The 19,876-nt window shown below is 41.3% G+C and overlaps 1 protein-coding gene across 5 annotated transcripts in view; it reads right to left on the bottom strand.

Annotated features, from left to right (window-relative positions):
• The window catches only part of OTULIN (OTU deubiquitinase with linear linkage specificity), a 48,847-nt gene that overhangs the window by 11,984 nt on the left and 16,987 nt on the right, over window positions 1–19,876 (bottom strand). For 3 of the 5 annotated variants that reach the window (XM_063700840.1, XM_019013223.4, XM_055367585.2), the window contains exons 4-7: window positions 19,245–19,388; window positions 13,191–13,316; window positions 10,529–10,798; window positions 2,234–7,982 (exon numbers count right to left, since the gene is read on the bottom strand). In XM_063700840.1, the coding sequence (XP_063556910.1) occupies window positions 7,788–7,982; window positions 10,529–10,798; window positions 13,191–13,316; window positions 19,245–19,388 (735 nt within the window). In that variant the 3' untranslated portion in view covers window positions 2,234–7,787. Of the gene's footprint in view, window positions 1–2,233; window positions 7,983–10,528; window positions 10,799–13,190; window positions 13,317–19,244; window positions 19,389–19,876 lie in introns of those variants that run through there. The other 2 variants (XM_019013222.4, XM_063700841.1) reach the window with 1 other exon arrangement.

The raw sequence follows: 19,876 nt of genomic DNA on the forward strand, positions 1-19,876 counted from the left end.
AGTTGAGTTTTCACCAGGGGTAGGAAAAGGTCTCCCACTGAATTATGTCTTAAACAGCAAAAGACAAAAATAGTTACTTTGTGATTCCATCCCTGGAGTCATGCCAGTTCTGCTCACCAGTGACAAATGCACAAGAGCTCCATGAAAGGTGGGGAGGGCTGCAGAGGGGAGGGCTGGGGAGGGTAGGCACAGCGGGAGGTACAGATGGGGAGGGTGGGCAAAGGGGGAGGTGCAGATGTGGAGGGTGAGCACAGAGGGTATGGATGGGGAGGGTTGGGGAGGGTGGGCATGGGGTTGGGGTGAGGATGGAGAGGGCTGGGAGGACTGTGCCTTGGCCGGCTCACCCCTATATCCCCAAGCTTGGAACCATGCCTGGCCCCAGGGCTGGCACTCTTCAGTGAATGGATGCAGGCATTCCCATATTCCTACCCTGAACATGCCAACTCTAGGACACCAGCAAGACAGCCCTCCCTCCCGTAACCTTCTGGTCTTCAATGCTCTCTTCTTGTCCCTGAAGAAGGCCAAACCCTTTTTGAACTAAAATACTCTGAGTGAGTTATTGTTACTTGCAACCAAAGGGCCTGACATGGAATCTCTAACACCCCTTGGTCCGCCTTTCCTTCCTACTGCTCCCACCCTACATCTATCTCGTTTCTGTGAAATTCAGATAGAAAACTCAAAAGTGGTTACAGAAGACATGAACAGATGGCTCCCAGGAAAGGACCTGAAAATGGTTTACGCAAATGAAAACATGCTCAGCCTTTCTCAAGAAACGCAAGTCAGACTTCCAACCATCAGCTCGGCAAAGATCAAAATGTTCGATAAAGCCGGTGTTGTAAGAGCCTAAGGAAACATACTCGTGCTCTCCAGTGGGACTGTACATCAATGGCCCCACTTAGAGGACAACTTGTTAAGACGTGTCAAGCACACAGGCAACTAGGGAGGGTTTAATGTCAGAGGCAAAGAACATGAACAGGCAACCAAGCCCAGACAAAAGGCAAGGGTAGGGGTGGGGAGGTGGGACAGAAAATTCAGAGAAACTACAGAAAGAATGCCCAGGTTTCAGGCAAGACGGAAGTGGTCAATAGAAAAATACTGTACAAACAACCTCTCGTTCTAAACACACATAATGCAGCTGGTGTTCTTTATTTAATGGTTGTAAAGGGCTTCCACAAGACCCACAGCCTGCATCCCTGTTTTTCTCTCCACTTTCTTGAGTGGGAAAAGGCGGTGGAAAAGGAAATTCAAGAAACACTGTCCACAGAGTTGAGCAGAGCATCGTAATTCAGACAAGTAGAGGGAGAAAGTGCATTTCTGACACTGAAAAAGTGTATCAATCCAAATGAATGGGCCACTGGAGGAGGAAAGTGGTTTGTTGTTCACAATGGGGAGGTCTTTCTGCTGCACATGACCGACTTAGCACTGCCGTCTAATGGATGCCCAGTACCTACCCAGTGGGTTCTTCAGAAGCCCAGCTCCATCTTGCAAGACTCCCAGACTCTAGTTCTTTGACAAACAGGAAGGCAGAGCTCTGCTGACTCAAACTTCATTCTCTATCCCCAACGTACTTCTGAAAGTCCAGTCTTCCCCCTCTTCAGAGGATTAACTTCTTCCAATGAGAGCCTGATTCATAAGCAATTTGTTGAAGTTCTTGCCATCACATTGCTGGGTACATTTCCAGCAGTGTAAATGGTTCATAAAGAAATGTCTCGCACACACCAAACCTCTTTGCGGCAAACACACAGCAGGGCTGGGTCAGAACTGGGGCTGCAGCCCTGCTTTGCAGGTCTGGAGGATCTTCCCCTAATAAGTGCTAGCACCTCACTTAATCCACACCACCACTGAGACAGACTGTGTGTGGCAAAGATGAAGAAACAGATTTAGGGAGATTCAGGAACTGTCCAAGCCCACCCTTTTAGTGGGCAGCGGGAATGCTGTTGAATCCAGACCCAAGCTGATAACTATGCACCTAATTTGGCTGGCAGGGTTGGGGGCACTTAGTATGGGTTAAGCACTGTGCTAACTGCTTCATCTCATCTAACTCTTCCACACTGCCCAATACTGCCTCCCTAAACCCTTGATTCCTCTGCTCACAATGGCCAGGGGTCAGGAGTCAGCCATGTGGACATCATAGGTCTGCCTTGCGGGTGCCAGAAAGTTAGAGCCCAATGCAATAGCACAATCTGCCAAAGTCCTCAAAGGCAAGCATTTGACCACAGCAACAGAGCCAGGCTTCTGAGTTGTATTTTCTAAGTTTATTTTTAGTTATTTGTTTTTACAGTCCTCTGCAGCAGGGTTTGCTAAAGTGGATCAACAGCAAAGCCCCCAAGTCGGTTCAGCTTCTGACAGTGAAGACAAGAGACTCAACAAGTAACAGAGGAAACTCTGGCCCCAGGAGCCAGGCAACTGACCGCATCTGCAGGTGGGAACCAAGGCCCCAAACTGCACAGAGCCTCGGGGGCATGTTTTTCAGAGCAGGCGAAATTTTGGACACATGTGGAACATCTTATGGTGTAAACAGAGGTACTGCTAAACAAGCCAAGATGAGCACTGCCAGGTTCACACAGTGTGCTGCTCCACCAGCCTCCATTCACAATGGCTTACCCATGGAAGAAAAACGCCATCGCCACTGGCAGAGGGTCTAAAGTTGGCTTGTTATCCTCTCCAAATTCATAATACAAAAAGTTAGAAGTGGCTAAAATGCAGGCAACAATACCAAAATATTTTTATAAAAACAATGGAAATGAGAAAGAAGCTTATTAAATACATTCATTTTGACTTTGTTCCTTTATCAAAATACTCAGAAGTAACCAACATTACTGTGGATTGCTGCAGTTCTTATAAGGGGTACAATGTTTTAGCACCATTTATGTGAATACAGTCAAGGCATTTTTCAATATGTAAATGAAAACTCCTAAAATTAAGTATAAAATATTACTTTGAAGTTCAGAATTAAGCTCAAGTACTTCTGCTTACTGGGAGAACTGCCAAGTCCACTGCCAAGACTGTGGACATTTTAAGCCCTGTGTCCCTTCCTTGTACTGATCGATGTTTTGGCAGTTTCATTTCTGACCCAAACTTATACCAAACAAATCAATGAGATTAATTGAGAAAACACAGTGTCCTCCTCCATTAATGCTAATGAATGCTATTAAAAAGCATTCAAAATGCTTAAACAAACTGGTGGCCATGAGGTCTGGGACCACACACACATCATAAATGATGTATTGATATAACATTTCAATACAATTAATGTATGTGTTTCTAGACTTAATAACCACTCTATCTATTTCCATTATACATACCAAAACCCATTCCGACATTCCTGGTAGTAGATTTCAATATACCCTGAAAAAAATACAATACATGGGGCCAGGCGTGGTAGTTCATGCCTGTAATCTCAGCACTTTGGGAGGCCAAAGCAGGTGGATCACCTGAGGCCAGGAGCTCGAGACCAGCCTGGCCAACATGGTAAAACCCCATCTCTACTAAAAATACAAAAATTAGCTGGAAGTGGTGGTACACGCCTGTAATCCCAGCTATTCGGCAGGCTGAGGCAGGAGAACTGCTTGAACCAGGAGGCAAAAGTTGCAGTGAGCTGAGATCACACCATTGCACTCCAGCCTGGGCAACAGAGCAAGACCCCATCTCAAAAAATATATAATACAATACATGGGACAGTTCACCTCCACCCTCCCAGAATACTGCTGAGTCCCAAGCTGCGAGGACACATGCACATAAAGGTATGCTGTGACTGCAGACCAACACGCATGTACACACATGCACACACACACACACACACACCCCTCCTGGTCATGGGCAAGCCCACCTCACACCTACTGCTAGTGACTTACAGGAAAAGCCAGAAGTGGCAGGCTGTCAAACCAGTTTAGTTTTGTTGCTTTTCATGGCTCCAAGTTATAAACTGAATTACAAAAACATTAATAATCAGTTGCCCGTGTCTTTCCTCACACATTCACTAAACCACTGTTCTGTTCAACGTGGCACTGGCTCCCTGGTCTTCCCATCCTCTTAGATGATGTCACAAATGAGGTTTCCCGAGACAGTTAAGCATTAAAACACATACTTCTGTTAAATAAGGGACTTAAATTTTAGAAATAGGAATTTGTAAACTGTATACACGTAAGGCCTTCCATTCATTCAGATTTTTATTCTTCTATAACTTAAGCACAGGAGGTCTGTATGGCATCTGTGGTTTTGTTCTTGAATGGCATTTTAACATTTATTCTAGAATTAGTTCCTCCTTCTTACAGTTCCTTGGACCATTTTTAAATTACTTGATATTGTGCCCTGCCTTTGCTAAACTATTTGGGAATTCTATGTATTTCACACACATTTCACATTCACTTCACACACACTGAGGGCTTTCTTTTTAAGTACTCACAGATCTTACATAAATGCATTTCTTTTACTGCATGTCTACAAGTTAAGATTCCCCAATGGTTTATGCTTCTGGCTTTCAAAGGGGAGTACCTGCAAAGTACTGCTTAAGAAAAGGAGATAAGAAAATGATCCAACTGTACTTTAGTATCTGAAGAAGACACATTCAGGAAGTCTATGTAAGTCCTATGTAGATGCTGAGATGGCAGAAGTGCTGTATCATTAAAGGTGATTCAGCACTTCACAGCCTCTCTCTAAAAGATCTTCAGAAAGTAGACTAACTCCTAGGTAAAACAGCACATTGGGAAGAGGGAGGACACAATGAATAACAACACAGGATGAATAACAAAAACAAAGACTAAGTACATAAAAACTCACAAAGGCTTTTCCCAACAGAGGTGTTAACAATTCATGTAGCTTGAGATTTTTACCTGATAAGCTCCAAAAGTGGAGGGGGAAAAAAAAAACATACCAAGGCAATGTCCGTTCTCCTTAAGCAAAGAAAATCTTATCAGACACTAATGGAATATATAATAGAGTAACAAAAGTGTAAATCGCTAAATAAAAAAGGATTCATCCTGTTCTGTGCATTGAAAACATTTTCATCCACTCTGTATTCTACGGGAGAGGAACTGCAAACACTTTCAATCAAATCCAGGCCCAAATCATCAGTTAGAGACCATGTATTACTGGTTTCTTGTTCTCTAATGTGACTATCATTGTTCCTTGTGGATGGATAAAATCAACAGATGTATATACAGAAGGAGCTCAGGATGTAAGGAGGGGAATCTGAAAATGTTCTGGAAAAGCAGTGTTAATCCCATGAAGCATAATACAGGGAAATTATTTTAGGTTTAAATACACCTTAAATGAGCTCACAGGTATAAAAGTCATGCCTGCTTAAGATGGAGATAACTTTTCTGCCAATACACAGGGTCCAAAACTCCTAAACTCTTGCAAGACACTCTGGGATAGAAAGTTAGGCATAGTATAGTTCCTACTACATTCCTTTCTTCTAGAACACCTTAACATTTTGAAGACTGCTCTAAGTGGAACATCCTCCTGAATCCACTTAATCTCCATTCAACTTCTAATCTGCTGATGTCACCTGACCAGCTCAAGACCAAGAATGAGAAACGGAACTAAGATTCTGGGCAACTGAAGCTGCATATTGCAATAAAAAAATTATTTTTAAAGTTGGTCAATCATTTCTATTTCCTGAAGTACTATTTATTTGAAAGCTTTGCTTCTCTGACGCCATGATCACACTAAACCTAAACAAGAGTCTGACAGATTCTGACAAGGCCTTCGGACAGAAGCAACATAAAAGAAACACATTCTTTTACCCAGAAATCCGATTCAAGTTCACTAAGATTAGAACAGTTTCAAAATGCAAGGATAGATGACTATTATTAACATAAGTATTCTTAAAATTCAATGACATATATAAACTGATGGTCAGATTTAATGTACCTGAAGGGCACAGATCTCTACTACTATGTATGTATGATCGAAATGTTTCGAGTTGTGCTTTAAAAAACATCAGAAATGAATGTACAATCCCATATACTGCAATGAAAAATCAAAGCCAATAAGTCATTATTACTTTAATTTGGCTTCTAGGTACCTTCTTATTCAAGGCACAATTGCATTTCACAGTGAAAAACACAAAGCCTCTCCAACGTATTCACACACATTTAGAGCAGAATTTGATTTCAACAGTCTAATCAATAAATATTTAGCAAAATGTGGTGAATATTACTGATGAGGTAATGGGAGAAAGCTAAAGTAACAGTCTGAATAGTTTTGTGCATCCTGAGTTTTCTTAACTAAGACTTTATTTTTAATTAAAAACAAAATTTACATTTTCAAAAAAGGTTTGCCTCAAAAAAAAAATAGCTTCTAAACTATATTAAATTGGACCAAATAAGGATTTTAATTATTATAAAACAAAGCTCAGTACTTCAGGGAAATACCACCTCCACAAACGCTGAGCCAATTCAGGGGCTGCCAGTAGAATCCTAAAGAGTGATGTCTCCGGTTCATGTGAACACCATCTGCAGTCCACACCCCTTGAGGACAATTCAGGCCATAAGGCAGACCATGCTTAGCAGAGCTGCCCCTTCACCACCCCAGTCACCACCCTTAGCCTGACTGGGCAGGCGATGGCTCATAGCCAGGAAGGCTGCCTCCCTCAGGCTTCCCAAAACCAATCAAGGGCATACGCGGCTCAGCCACACTTTTGCACTCATATTCCCATATGCTTCTGCTTAAATGTACTCATGAAAAATTTTAAGATGGTTTGCTGTCACTCATCCCCTGCCCCAGACAGGTTACACAGATCTGGCAGTGGACACACCCTCCAACACAGCATGAAAAGAGCATAGGACAACCCAGGTCCAGCTAAGCCCTACCTCAAAGTAATTTGGCCTTTGGTTCCTCCTCTGAAAGCAGGTGGATACAAACTGTTTGGCTATAAAATTGTGAATCTATGGAACTGTAGAATAATTAAAGCTTCCAACACTAAACCACAAAGGCAAGTAGTGTCTGTCCACACTGATGGGGCACCACCTGCACCAAGCCCCAGACTCCAGTGCGCTGAGGGCATCAGACATCTGTCATAGTCACAAGGAGCAAGAAGTTCTAGGTTCCCTCACCACTCCCTCCTACGCTCCTCCAGTCTTCAAAAATGCCTTGAAATAACCCACTTTGGGACCCAATTCTTAATCTGCTGCAAAACAATCTGCTTAAAATAGCCTTAATTAAGATGTAAGTCCAAACCATTGCTCTTCCCTTCATAAAAAGGAGAAGATAAGATTACCAGAGGTTGTCATGACTATGCCAGTAACAGATCTATCCCAGAATTATACCACTTAAAGCAGACTGTTAGAAGCCCCCTCAGTGCGGTGGGCAGCACGTCAGTCTCATCATCTCAAGGTCCTGAGTTAAAGCAGACTGTATAGGAAGATCTATAGAAACCCATTACTACTAAAGGGGAAAAAAAATACTGTACTTAAAAAAATTAGAAGCCAGTTTACCATTAGAGAGAGTTCTGATTTGAGATATAAAGAACATATTCCTCTCCAAAACTGAGTTTCCTCTGATACAAAAGTATTTGCCTTCTGGAGAAGATATGGTTTGCACCGTCCAACAGGTGTGCTCTGAAGGCCCCCACTGAAATATATTGCATCATAGATGAGGGGAAAGACTTGGTTAATTTCTCTTATCAAAAGCTAGTCTTCAGGACATCCTGTCCAACTTGGCTCCCAGGGGCCCAAGGGTTCTTCTCAGAGATTGTTCTTAGAGACCCCCAAACCTGCAGCCCAAGCCCAGGAGCCACCTGTGCATCTTCGCCATGTCGCCAGGCTGTCAGGAGCATGCGTCTGTCATAGACTGGTCTCCTCACACACTCTGACGGGGATGTTATAGTGCCGATCGTCCTCAGCAATGAGCGTTACCACTGGCCAGTCCTTGGGTGGGTCGGTGGGGTAGACTGTGATGAATTCTTCCGTGTTGTACTTGGAGAGCCGGTACACCTGGATGGTGTGGCGCACAGCATAGGCAAGAAGGAACATTTCAACCTGGGAAGAGCAAACGGGTATTCTGAGGAAGATCACACTGAAAAATGTGGCTTAACACCATGTTCCATCCATTATCCCACAGTGCACAGCAATGGTGAAGCCACAACCTTTTTTCTTCCTGCTTTGGGCCCAGCCCCAATCCTTTTCGATTTAAAAAAAAAAAAAAAAAAAAGGCAGATAATCAAGAATGGATCATATGTCTGATAAGGATCCTGTATCCAGAATAAAGAACTTTTACAACAATTAACAAAACAAAAAACCAAATAACCAGCTTAAAAATTAGGCAAAGGATCTGAACAGACACCTCTCTCCAAAGAAGATATACAAGTGACCAAGAAAGCACATGAAAAGATGCTCAACGTTGTGAGTCATTAGGGAAATCCAAATCCAAATCCAACTACAATGAGATAGTACTTCACACCCACTAGAATGACTGTAACCAAAAAGATGATAATGGGGAATGGCTGCTTAATGAGCACAGGATTTTCTTTGGGGGTGACATGTTTTAGAACTTCATATAGGTGGTGGTCACCAGCAGTGTACTAAATGTCAATGAGATGTACACTTTAAAATGGTCAATTTTAAATTATATGAACTTCACCCCAATACAAAAAGTCAGAAGTGTTGGTGAAGATATGGTGAAACAGGACACTGATACATTGCTGGTGAGAATGTAAAATGGTGCAGCTGCTTTGCAAACAGTCTGGCAGTTCCTCAAAATGTTAAAGCAATTCCACTCCTTGGTGTATACCCAAGAGAACTACAAACATATGTTCACATAAAAAAAATTATACATGAATGTTCACAGCAGGGTTATTCACAGAATTAAAAAGTGGAAACAATCCAAATACCCATCGAACTATTGAACAGATGAATAAAATGTGATCCATCCATACAATGGGATATTACTTATCAATAAAAAGGAATGAAGTACTAATACATGGTGCAATATGGATGAAATCTTAAAAACATTATGCTAAATCAAATAAGCCATAAACAAAAGACCACATATTATATGATTCCATTCATATGAAATGTCCAGCATAGGCAAATCCATTGAGACAGAAAGTAGATTAGTGGCTGCCTAGGGTTAGAAAGAAGACAAAGTGGTTACTAATGGGCATGAGGTTTCTTTTGACAAAATGCTCTAAAATTAGACTGTAGTGATGGCTGCAAAACTTTAAAAGAGTGAACTTTATGGTATATGTATTTCAAAAAAGAAACTGAAAATTTCTTACTGAAAAAAAAAAAAAAAAGAATGGACTCACCATCACAGCAGACCTTACAGGGTCTCGGAAAAGACTAACTTTAGTCTAATATGCAAACCATCCTCTATAAGCCTTTTGACTGCAAGGTACTTGCTGTGGTTCAGGAGACATAAGTAACCCACATTATGAGTACAGGTAATTTTTGAAAATAACTATCATCAGCCCTGCCTGACCCAGCAGTGACCATCAGTCTACACTCCTTCCTATGCACTTGGCAATAACAGAAGAAGAGACCTCACACTCCAGGACAGCTCAGAATGGAACCTAACTCAGCTCTCTAATCCTTGCAGTATCTGTCATGGCACTTGGGCTTTTTTAGAAAAAAGCAGGCACAAGAGTCAATTATGTAAGTAGGAGGGTGGCACTTTGATGAACAGCCTTAATGCTACTTTAGCGGTTGGCTATTCCACTAAAAAAAACCTCATTAAGACTTTTTAGGAAAATGAACACATCAAAGATAGCACAAGGTGTGGTGACTCAACTATATTGGCTTAGAGATAGTACTGCACTGGGTTTCTGTGTAAAACTCCACACTTAACAAATCTGTAAAAGATCCAAGAGCAGGCTGAACTCTACTGGCTAAGGTGACTCCATTTCTCTTTTTAATGCAGCTACAGCTGCCAAGATTAAACAAGACCCTTCGAATGGCTCTTCCAGGTATTTCATTTATTTGTAGCCTCCCAGAGCCAAGAGTACTAATCCCATCCATCCCTCTGAAGAATAAAGCCCAGGTTGAGATAACAGTGGTGACTGTAAAGTATGTCCACAATTCTTTGGTACCCCTCATTCAAAAAGGTGGAGCCAAATTCCCCTCCTCTTGAGAGTGGAATGCATCAAGTAACTTGTTTCTAAAAAGTAGAAAACAATCTAACAGTGTGTGACATCCTAGATTAGGTCATAAAAGGCATTTTGGCTTCTTTCTTGCTCTCTGCTTAGATCACGCTGAGAAGCCAGCTGCCATGTTGTAAGGACACTCAAGCAGCCCTGTGGAGGCCTATGTGTGAAGAACTGAACCCTCCTACTAACTACCAGTAAGGAACTGAAGCCTCCTGCCCACAGCCACATGAGTGAACAACATTGGAAGTAGATCTTCCAGCCCCAGTCAAGCCTTCAGATGACTGCAGCCCTGAACATACAACTGCAGCCTCATGAGATCCTGAGCCAGAACCATCCGACTAAGCTGTCCCTGAATTTCTGACCTACAAAAACTGTGACATCAAGTTTGATCAGTAAAGCTGCTTTATTTTGGGGTAATACATGCTCAAAAGCACAACTTACCTGTTCAAGACCACCAGTGTGTCCCACCTGGTTGAGGTGGTTCCTCAGAAGCTGTCCTGGGTCATTTGATGTGTCCCGAGCAAACAGAAGCACAGAGAAAAATGGTACTTCCTTTCCTTTCTCTTTATCATTATATAGTTCAATGGCTCTGTTTAGCATTAGAAATTTTACAGCTTCATAGAGGCTATATTCCTCCGCCTCGTTTGTGAATAGTTCATCACAAGCTATCTGTCTTGCTTCAGCAGTTCTCATTTCAGCCAAGCCTGCCCACTACAATAAGAAAGTTATGTAATAATTAGAATTTTTGTTCTAAAAATCCCTGGTATAGTACCATACTATGAGCACAAAATTATTTTTTAAAAGTGACCATGGGTCACTTACCAATGCTCACAACATTCAGGTTTCCAGATTAACAAATGGTACACTTTAAAGCACACAAACTCCTTATTCAGCTTTTTCTCCCATTAATTTGAAAGAGAAATACAATGCAATAAGAAGCACCGAGGCTGTGGAAATTTTGACTCCCTTAACTTCCCAGGCAATGAGATTGAACCAGCCAATCAGAGACACTTATGGAAGAGCTAACACATGTGTGTGAAGCCTGTGTGTGAAGCTGTGAAGGGCAGCTACAATTACAAGGGGCTTACAGGAGGGTTAGCACCCAGAAACACAAAGCCAACCCTCCTAAATGGAAGAGAGGCAAGGAAGGGCGTAGGGGTTCCTGAATAATAATTTACTAAACTTATCCCTCTAACCTCAAAAATATATATGAACTTCAAATGAATAAATCCATTCAGGAAACTCTTGACTCCGGATTAAGAATAAAGTAATGTGTTAGGTATTCAGTGAATATAGACAAACTCTTTAAAAAAGAAAACCTATAAATATATGTGCTTTTAAGTTACAGTGAATGAGAATAAGAGACGCCAACATAAATACCATTCCTTATGAATAAACAATAACTAGTGCCCCTCTCAAACACCATTATGGATTTTAAATACAAGAGTGAATTCAATGGTAATGACTGTATACAATTCCCTCTAATATTTGGGCTGAAGGCTGGTACATGCTTGTCTGTATCTCATATTTTCCAAACTAGACCAAGTTGCCAATCATGGACATGGCTCTAGAGTCAGTCAGGATGGAATCAAGGCTTCACCACAGAGCAGCTGTGGGGGTTTTTGCAGGGCATTTAACTGAGCTCCTGGCCTTAGTTTCCTCACCTAAAAAACAGCGATGACCACAGCGACACCACCTTCATAGTTGTGAGAATTAAATAACACATGAAATTTTAGTGTGGAGCCTGGCATAGAAGTGTTAGTAATGCTGGCTCAGATTATTAGTAATTTTAACCTTATTGCAAATTGGCACCACTCATGCATTCCCAAAAATGAGGCTCTAATTATAGTAGAAAAACCTAATAAAGCAGAAATAGCAATTTCACAAGACCTTAAAAAAATGAAAACGAAATTGTGACCTGTGGTTGCGCTGAAGGGCCCTCTCGTTCACTATCACAGGGCTACAGCCCTGCCATCAGCCTTCCACTAACCCAAGGACTGGGGAACACAAAAATCCTGCATTCTAGTCCAACAGGTAACAAGAATGGAATTTCCCTCTTCCCTTCTTTTGCTCCCATTTCTTTATAGTAGAAGAAAGATAAAACTACTGGACTTCCTTTGACAGTATATTTTCCAGTAAACATTTCTTATCTTTCTAAGCAAAAACTAGGTTCCAAGAAGTCAGGGCCCTCAGTTCACTAATTCAATAAAGCACTAAATGAACACCTATTATGTGCCAGACCTGCTGCTACACACAGGGTGTCAAGGAATGCACACGACAGTCTCTCGTGGAGCTGAAAGTTTAATGGGAGCAGCAGACCATATGTGAGTACAGAAATCACTGCTTGAAGTACGTGCTAGGAAGGACCTTGACAAGTCCATGTTTGACCCCTCTCTACTTGACCACCCTCCACTGACACCCTGGCGCAAGTGACAGGCCCTCAATCAGGGTTCTTGGTGAGAAGGGCTCCAAGCTGCTCAATGAAAGCAAGCTAGGGGTCATGTATGCCAGTGTGCAGGCAGGACACCCAACCCAGAGGAGACAGTGGAAAGCCACAGAAAGGTAGAATTTCAAAGACCAAATCAATAGGAATCAGAAGACCAAGTTCTCCCTACAATTCTGTTTCAGAAAAACTCTCAGGACAGTTTTCTAAAGACAAGTTACTAAATCTACTAACTGGAAAATCACGGAGAAAGAAAATAAGTCTGATAAATATGGGCAGAATCTTAAAACATGAGCATAATTGGAAAGAATTTAATAAATTACTAATAATATAAGAAATAGGAACCAAATTATATTCTTGAAACATAAATATGACTTGGAACAAAGACTATATCTGTTAAGGTTTCCTTTTAAGAAAGTCAAACACTTCATTATTTGATACCCTAGTACATGGCATCTGCTCTAAGAATACATAATGTTGGTACTTCCCATTTTACTAAAGCCCTCGTGGGAAGAGTTTGAGTTCATTTAAAACCATTTTGCCTAAAAATCAGCCAAGAGCATTTGAAAATCCACTGAGTGAAGACTAAAAACTGGTCTTCTGGGGCAAGCAAGAACGAGAGCTTCATCCTTATCAGACAGGACACTACAGGTTCCAAACCTTCTTCCTCAGCAGAGTAAGGGACTCTTTAATTTTATCAACCAGGTCCTCGTTCTTCCCATCAAATTTCAGTCCAAGTTTCCATTGCTTGATCCAGTTGTATTTGCTTATGAGTTTTTCTGGTAACTACAACATCGAGAAACAAAGAGATAAAGAAGTGTTAACATTCCAAGAAATCCACCACACAATCCAAGCTGTAAGAAACCACAAAGTCTATAAAACCTACCTTTGTTTCCAGAATTAATTCTGCAAATCTGTGATGTGGGCTTAGGATGGAGGACCTAAATCTAGAAGTCACGAACTTAGAAAGTACCACCCTGAGGAGGGCTGCTGGAGTGAAATGGTGCTTTTGGTTGAGCCAAAGCACAATCTGCCTTGCAGGACTCCAACCACGGCCAGGACATTCCACAGCAGGCCATGCCCACAGCACGTCCTCACACCAACCACCTTCAGGCTATGGGACTCACTGCAGCCTCTCAACCACCACCTAACACATGGCTCGGGACAGTGCTTCTGAGCATGTGAGAAGGTCCAGGGTGAAGCCAAACCTGCTCCTTTCCCAATAATAAAAATAAAACCTAGTTTCTGGCATTTAAAAAATCCACCAAAAAAGGTAGAAAAAGTTTGGTTAAATAATGTTAACACGTATACTCAAGTTTTAACATTCAGAGAAATGATACTATGTCTAGTTTAACTGTCTAATCGATATATTAAGATAAAACATACAATTGAAAATCAGAGGCAGGGGTTAAGGGAGCTGTGCTCACTTAGTTCATGAAAGAAGTGACAGCTGAACTACATTGCTAGTTTCCATTTTTTTTATTCCTGGAGTATTTGTTACTTTGTTTCCCTCTAGTTATCAACAGAATCTGCAGTTTGAAAGGCAAGCTGAGGCACAGCCTGACTGATGACAGCATGGGAAGTAAGACTCTTCCAACAGTCTTCGGTGTGTCAGGAGAAAAATCCTAGAATTAGGCTGGGCACAGGTGTGTCACTTCACTGCTATAAAATTTAGAAAGGAAAAAAAGTTCACCTCCTAGTCAACAGATCATTAAAGAATAATTAAATCCTACAATATCCTATGAGGAACCTGACCCTGTTTAGCAGTTATTAATACAGTTCTGCCAGTACAGGCAACATAGCAAGACCCCAATTCTATAAAAAAAAAAAAGTTTAAAAATTCACTGGGCACAGTGGCATGTGCCTGTATTCCCAGCTACTCAGGAGGCTGAGGCAGGAGGATCACTTGAGCCCAGGAGTTTGAGGTTACAGTTAGCTATAACTGCACCACTGCACTTCAGCCTGAGCAACAGAGCAAGACCTCATCCCCAAAAAATTAAAAACTTTATATAGTAAGAAAGAAATGAATAAAAATACATAAAATAAATACAGTTTTAAATGAGGCCAAATCTTCCATTCAACTGGAATGTAAGACTAAAAGACCCTTTCATAAATAGTAATTCTGGTTGTACCTTCTCAACCTAGAGCAATCGTGTGAACTAAGGTGGTTTCTACAAAACACAGAACCACGATTGGGATGTAAACTACTTTTCACTGTGACCACAGTGATGGCGAACTACATCACTCACTAAGGGTGGAGAGGGACTTCTCCTCCTCATCTTATTAGAATAACAAATGACCACCCACCTAAAGGCTGCACCAGCCCACTCCGTGCCCACACTGCCCTGCGTTTCGGCAACATGTGGCAGTTCTGCAGCAAAACCTTCAATTCAGTCTCTCAGATTTATCACAAGAACCTCACATGCCCTCAAGTGGCAACAAGCTAAAATTACAACTGGGCACAAAGAACTACAAATGTGCAGAAAATACTGGCTACACAGATGTGAGCTGGGAAATGAGGTGAAGGGAAGCCCGGAAGACCGGCTGAGTATCTGGGGACATGATACAGTTATCTAAAAAGTAGGTACAGTACTCAACTGAATTACTCAGGAGACCCTGAAGACCTAACTACACAGAGAGAAACAATTGTTTCTGATTCCCTTCACACACTGGTCAAACAGTTCAGGGTTGTAGACTTCCAGGAAATGCAGAAATCCTTAAGACGATTTTTAAAAATGAAGCATGAATAAAGCCATCAGAAAAGAATGAAGTCAAATTTATTCAGAAGAAAAAAGCGAATACAACTTTAAACGCTTTCAGAGGTCACAGCACATGGAACACACGTAAATAACCTTTGTTTTCCACTAAGCACAAACTGGACTTCTATTAGAATAAAGAAAATTTAAGCAAGAAACCAGATTTAAACAAGAAACAGTGATTGGAAATATTCAAGAATAAAGTAGGTAATTAGCTTAGGTGTCATTTTGTTTGTGACTAAACTATAAAACAGCCTGTTTTCTCTAGCATATGCCAGTAATTCTTGATACCACAACAGACAGCAAATAATAAAAATGTGTCATCCCCAAAACTTACAAAAAAATTTTGATACACAGTCTATCTCACTCTAAGCAAACACTGTCACAGTCTAACCAGTTCAGAGACATTATAAAATGTAACAAACTTGGAAACCAAAGGACCCCTGCTCTAAAGGATACCCCCCTCAGGAACCAAAGTGTTGTCCCACATTTGAGAGCCAGGCTAGGCCATCTCCATAGCTGGGGTGAGGGTCAGATGATCTGGCTGCAGCCAAACACGGAGACTGGGATCTGGGCAGAAATGGGAACAACAAACAGGACACCTGGGCAGGATGACAGGAGGTGAGGGACAGCCGAACTGTCAGAGGGGCAAATAAGGACAAAGCTCTGCCTCACAGGCAGGGAACAGAGCAAGGCCAGCAAAGCTGAGCAGCAGCAGAAAGGAAGCCCGGGTCTTCTTCACTGAGCATAGATTAAGGGGAGGGTCACTCAGTCTAGCTTTCCCAGCTCCCTTTAATACCCTAAAACCAAATGATGTTCTAAAAGACAGAGAAGACAGCAACATGCCACAGAGAACATCTCTCAATCTGCAAACAGAAGCAGATAAAGCTAGCTAAAGGTTCCACCCCTGATTTATTTCAGTCACACTGCAAGAAACGCTCACTCAACAAAGCCCTTGTCAGAGTGGACCTTCCAAGGGAAGGGCTGTGGGGCCAGGGGGGCCAGAGTGAGAACAGGAATGGAAAGGCATCCACAGGAGGGTCTGCGGGCCACCTGGTAGATGTGCACAACCAGAGTAAGCTTATGGGTGGGTCCCTTCCTTCCTTCACTGGCCCCTCAAACACAAAGCATGTGCTGAATTTGAATTTGTCATCCAATCATGTCTCAGACGTGATACCACAAAACGAAGTGGGTAAAGCAAGTTTTCAAACTATGTTAAATTGCTGAGGGCTGCAACAGCAACACAAGGACAAGTCCTCTGGCTGGATGACAGCAAGGAAAGAACAAAGACGTTCTTCAGCTAACATTCAGATCCAACGTTTAATAAACATAAATATCAAACCCACAGGCAGGTACACTGTGTTTTCTCTCTCTGACAGAGGCCTCTTGGCATTCAATTAAAGTTAGATGACAAAAACCAAACCAAGTGACCAACTAATTAAATTATGCTCCCAGAAAAATATAATAGCTGATACACATAGAAAAGGAAAGAAACTGGAAAGAACACTTAAGAATTTTAAAACTATTTTCACATTACTCAAATTAAGTCAGAAAAACCACCTTAAAACCCCATCACTCACACATGCAACATATTGTAACAGTGATTAGAGTTTGAATGTAATCTACCCAGACTATTTTTAATATGGCAGATAATCTTACCCAATATATCCTACTAGCAAAAAAAAAAGGGGGGGGGGAGACATTGTACTTAACTTTTTTAAAAGCAATTTTATACTTTAATTAATTAATTAGGACACTATTTACCCCAGATTCTCAGAAAGTATAAAAATACAAATTTAGTGTCAAGTAAGTCCATAAATCCAAATAGCTCCTTAAAGGTAAAGCCTCAAAAGGAAAATTTTGCCTAAAATTGAGGAGGATATTATGTCACTATCCAGAAATACAGATTTGTAGATTAATATAATACAGCCACAGTTGTCAGCGCAGCCTCCTGAGTAGCTAAGAACATAGGTATACACCACCAAAATCTAGAAATTGTGTCATATATATATCTACAGTTGTCAAGCACAGAAGTTAAAATAAGGCGAAGCAAAAACAGTGAAATAATTGTTTGCTTCTCTAGTTGGGTCTTATATCCAACTATAGGAATGCTTTCGCCAACTGACAATTCTGAAATACTTTAGTAATAAATGGCATCATTTACAAAAGAAAAAACAGCTTAGTATATCCATTTCTCTTGCCTCTATATGAAAGAAATAAGCTAATACTGAAAAATCGGCTTAAGATGGCATGCATCTTTGCTTAGAAGAAAATATCTTTCCCAGATGTTGGTTTTGGTTTTTTTTTAATAGACTCCCCAATACAAGGGGTCTCCTTATGTTGCCCAGGCTGGACTTGAACTCCTGGCTCAAGTGATCCTCCCACCCCAGCCTCCTGAGTAGCTAACACTACAGGCGCCACCACACTTGGCTCCAGATGTCATTTTGACAGTTGATATAGGTGTGCTGATTTTATGCTGGTGTATTAAATAATCATGGAACAGATGGGGAGTATCCTTCACCCATCAATCCTGGTTTTGCCCTTCTGAGCATGTCATCTCTCATCCATCTAAAAGACCTCTAGCTTAGTCAACAACAAGCTCCTCTAAAAGTCTTCTTTATTCTAGGAAAACACCCCAGTTCCTTCAATGGCTCCCAGAATGTGATGAAGCATCCTGGCCACATTTCCATCTGCTGAGGATACTTTATCAGGCACCGAGCTTGAGATGGCCTCTGACCAGCCCAGTTCAAGGTGGGGCTGTCACTGCCTAATTCTTAGAATCATTCCTTTTAAAACGCAGCCAGGTTGGTCTTTTTGCTTAATATCAAAAAAAAATAAATAAAAATAATAAAAATAAAATGCAGCTAGGGCTTTGTGATCATTGCTAGCCATCGCATTTCATGCAGGCTCACAGTGGGCTTGCATGAAAATCCTAACATCTTTTTCTTTCTTTTCATAAATTGCTATAAGGCCAATCTCCCACAGCTAGCATTTCTGGGTTTTGGATTTTTTAAATTTAAGCACAAGACTTTCAATTTTCTTCCAGTTAATGTCATATTGTCATTTTTTTTTAATTTAAAAATACTTTGTTGGTAAAAAAATGCTAATGATCATCTGGGCCTTCAGCAAGTTGTAATCTTTTTGCTGGTGGAGGGTCTTGCTTTGATGTTGATGGCTGCTAACTGAACAGGGTGGTGGCTGTTGAAGATTGGGTGGCTGTGGCCATTTCTTTTTTTGCAATTCAACTTTTATTTTAGATACAGAAGGTACATGTGCAGATTTGTTATATGGGTATATTGCTGTCTCTGACCAATCATTCCTGACCAAAAAATCTTTCAGGATAGTCTATCACCCACCCGACTATATGACTTTATCCACGTCAGGACATGCAGACACATGACTTTCCAGTGCATGTCTGCCATGTGGTACACTTAAAACGCTAAAGAGGGCCAGGCCTGGGACAGGCTGAGTCTCAGCTCCTCAGGAAGCCCCTCTCCATGTGACAGTAATCATCTCTCTTCTAGTGTTGCTGTTCTGCCACCTACTAAGCCAATCCTCACACTTAGCCAAAAGTACTAATTTATTGAATTATAGCTAAAAACTAAAGAAATGTGTACTCTAAAACCCTAGCAGGTTCTCAAATAGTAACATATACAGCCTACTTAAAATAAACACCAAAATTGAAATCGAACTGTTCCTAAGTGCTTTATACAAACATCTGCTCTCTAATTCAACTAAATTGTTCATATAAATTTTATCATTTTTCTCTTCTAGGAAACACCAATTATTTTTGGTCATTTAACTATGTGAAATCACCCCAGCCGCACAAAACTGAATAAACGCACATGCTGACATCATACTGCAGACGATACTAGAAGGTAGCATGGACAGAAAGGGAAAGTTTTCTCACAAAAATTGTTTGAAACATTTTGGACTCAAACCTGCAGCAGCAGCGTACCAGCATGAGCTCCGGGTCCTGCAGCCAGGGCGGCAGCCCCACAGCCTGGCTCATGGCCTGGAACAGCGTGGCCCTCAGTGCACAGTAATTATCACCGCGGACTCGCCGTATGGAGGTGAACTTCTGAGAAACCTCTTCATAGCCCTGGGAAAAGGTATGAAAGAATTCAAAATGGTCGTTACTGACTTGAGATAGCAGAGAAAGTTTCATTCCTGTGGAAAAAGCTTGGCCTGGGATCACTGGGAGGATGCCCAAAGTTGGAGTTTTATGTCCCTTTCTAAGCAATTGTTTTAACACTTACTCACTGACAAACAACATTTTGAAGTGTTTACTCTGTGTTTCAAATGACCCTAAACTCTTTAAAAAAAAAAAAAGGCAAGAAAAAAGAGAGCTAAACTAAGTTTATATTTTCCTACTAAAAAAATATAGAAAAACCCCAAGTTTCCAAAACACAAAGGGGGGCGGGGGTGCTTTGTGTATGTGCATGTATATATAAAAGTCTATATGCCAGGAGATGGCTGAATAATTCTGTTAGGCTTCTTTTCTTTTTTTGAGATGCAGTTTTGCTCTCGTTGCCCAGGCTGGAGTGTAGTGGCACAATCTGGGCTCACTGCAACCTCGGCCTCCTGGGT

This window comes from Gorilla gorilla, chromosome 19, assembly GCF_029281585.2.
Source record: "Gorilla gorilla gorilla isolate KB3781 chromosome 19, NHGRI_mGorGor1-v2.1_pri, whole genome shotgun sequence".
NCBI classification, from domain to species: domain Eukaryota; kingdom Metazoa; phylum Chordata; class Mammalia; order Primates; family Hominidae; genus Gorilla; species Gorilla gorilla.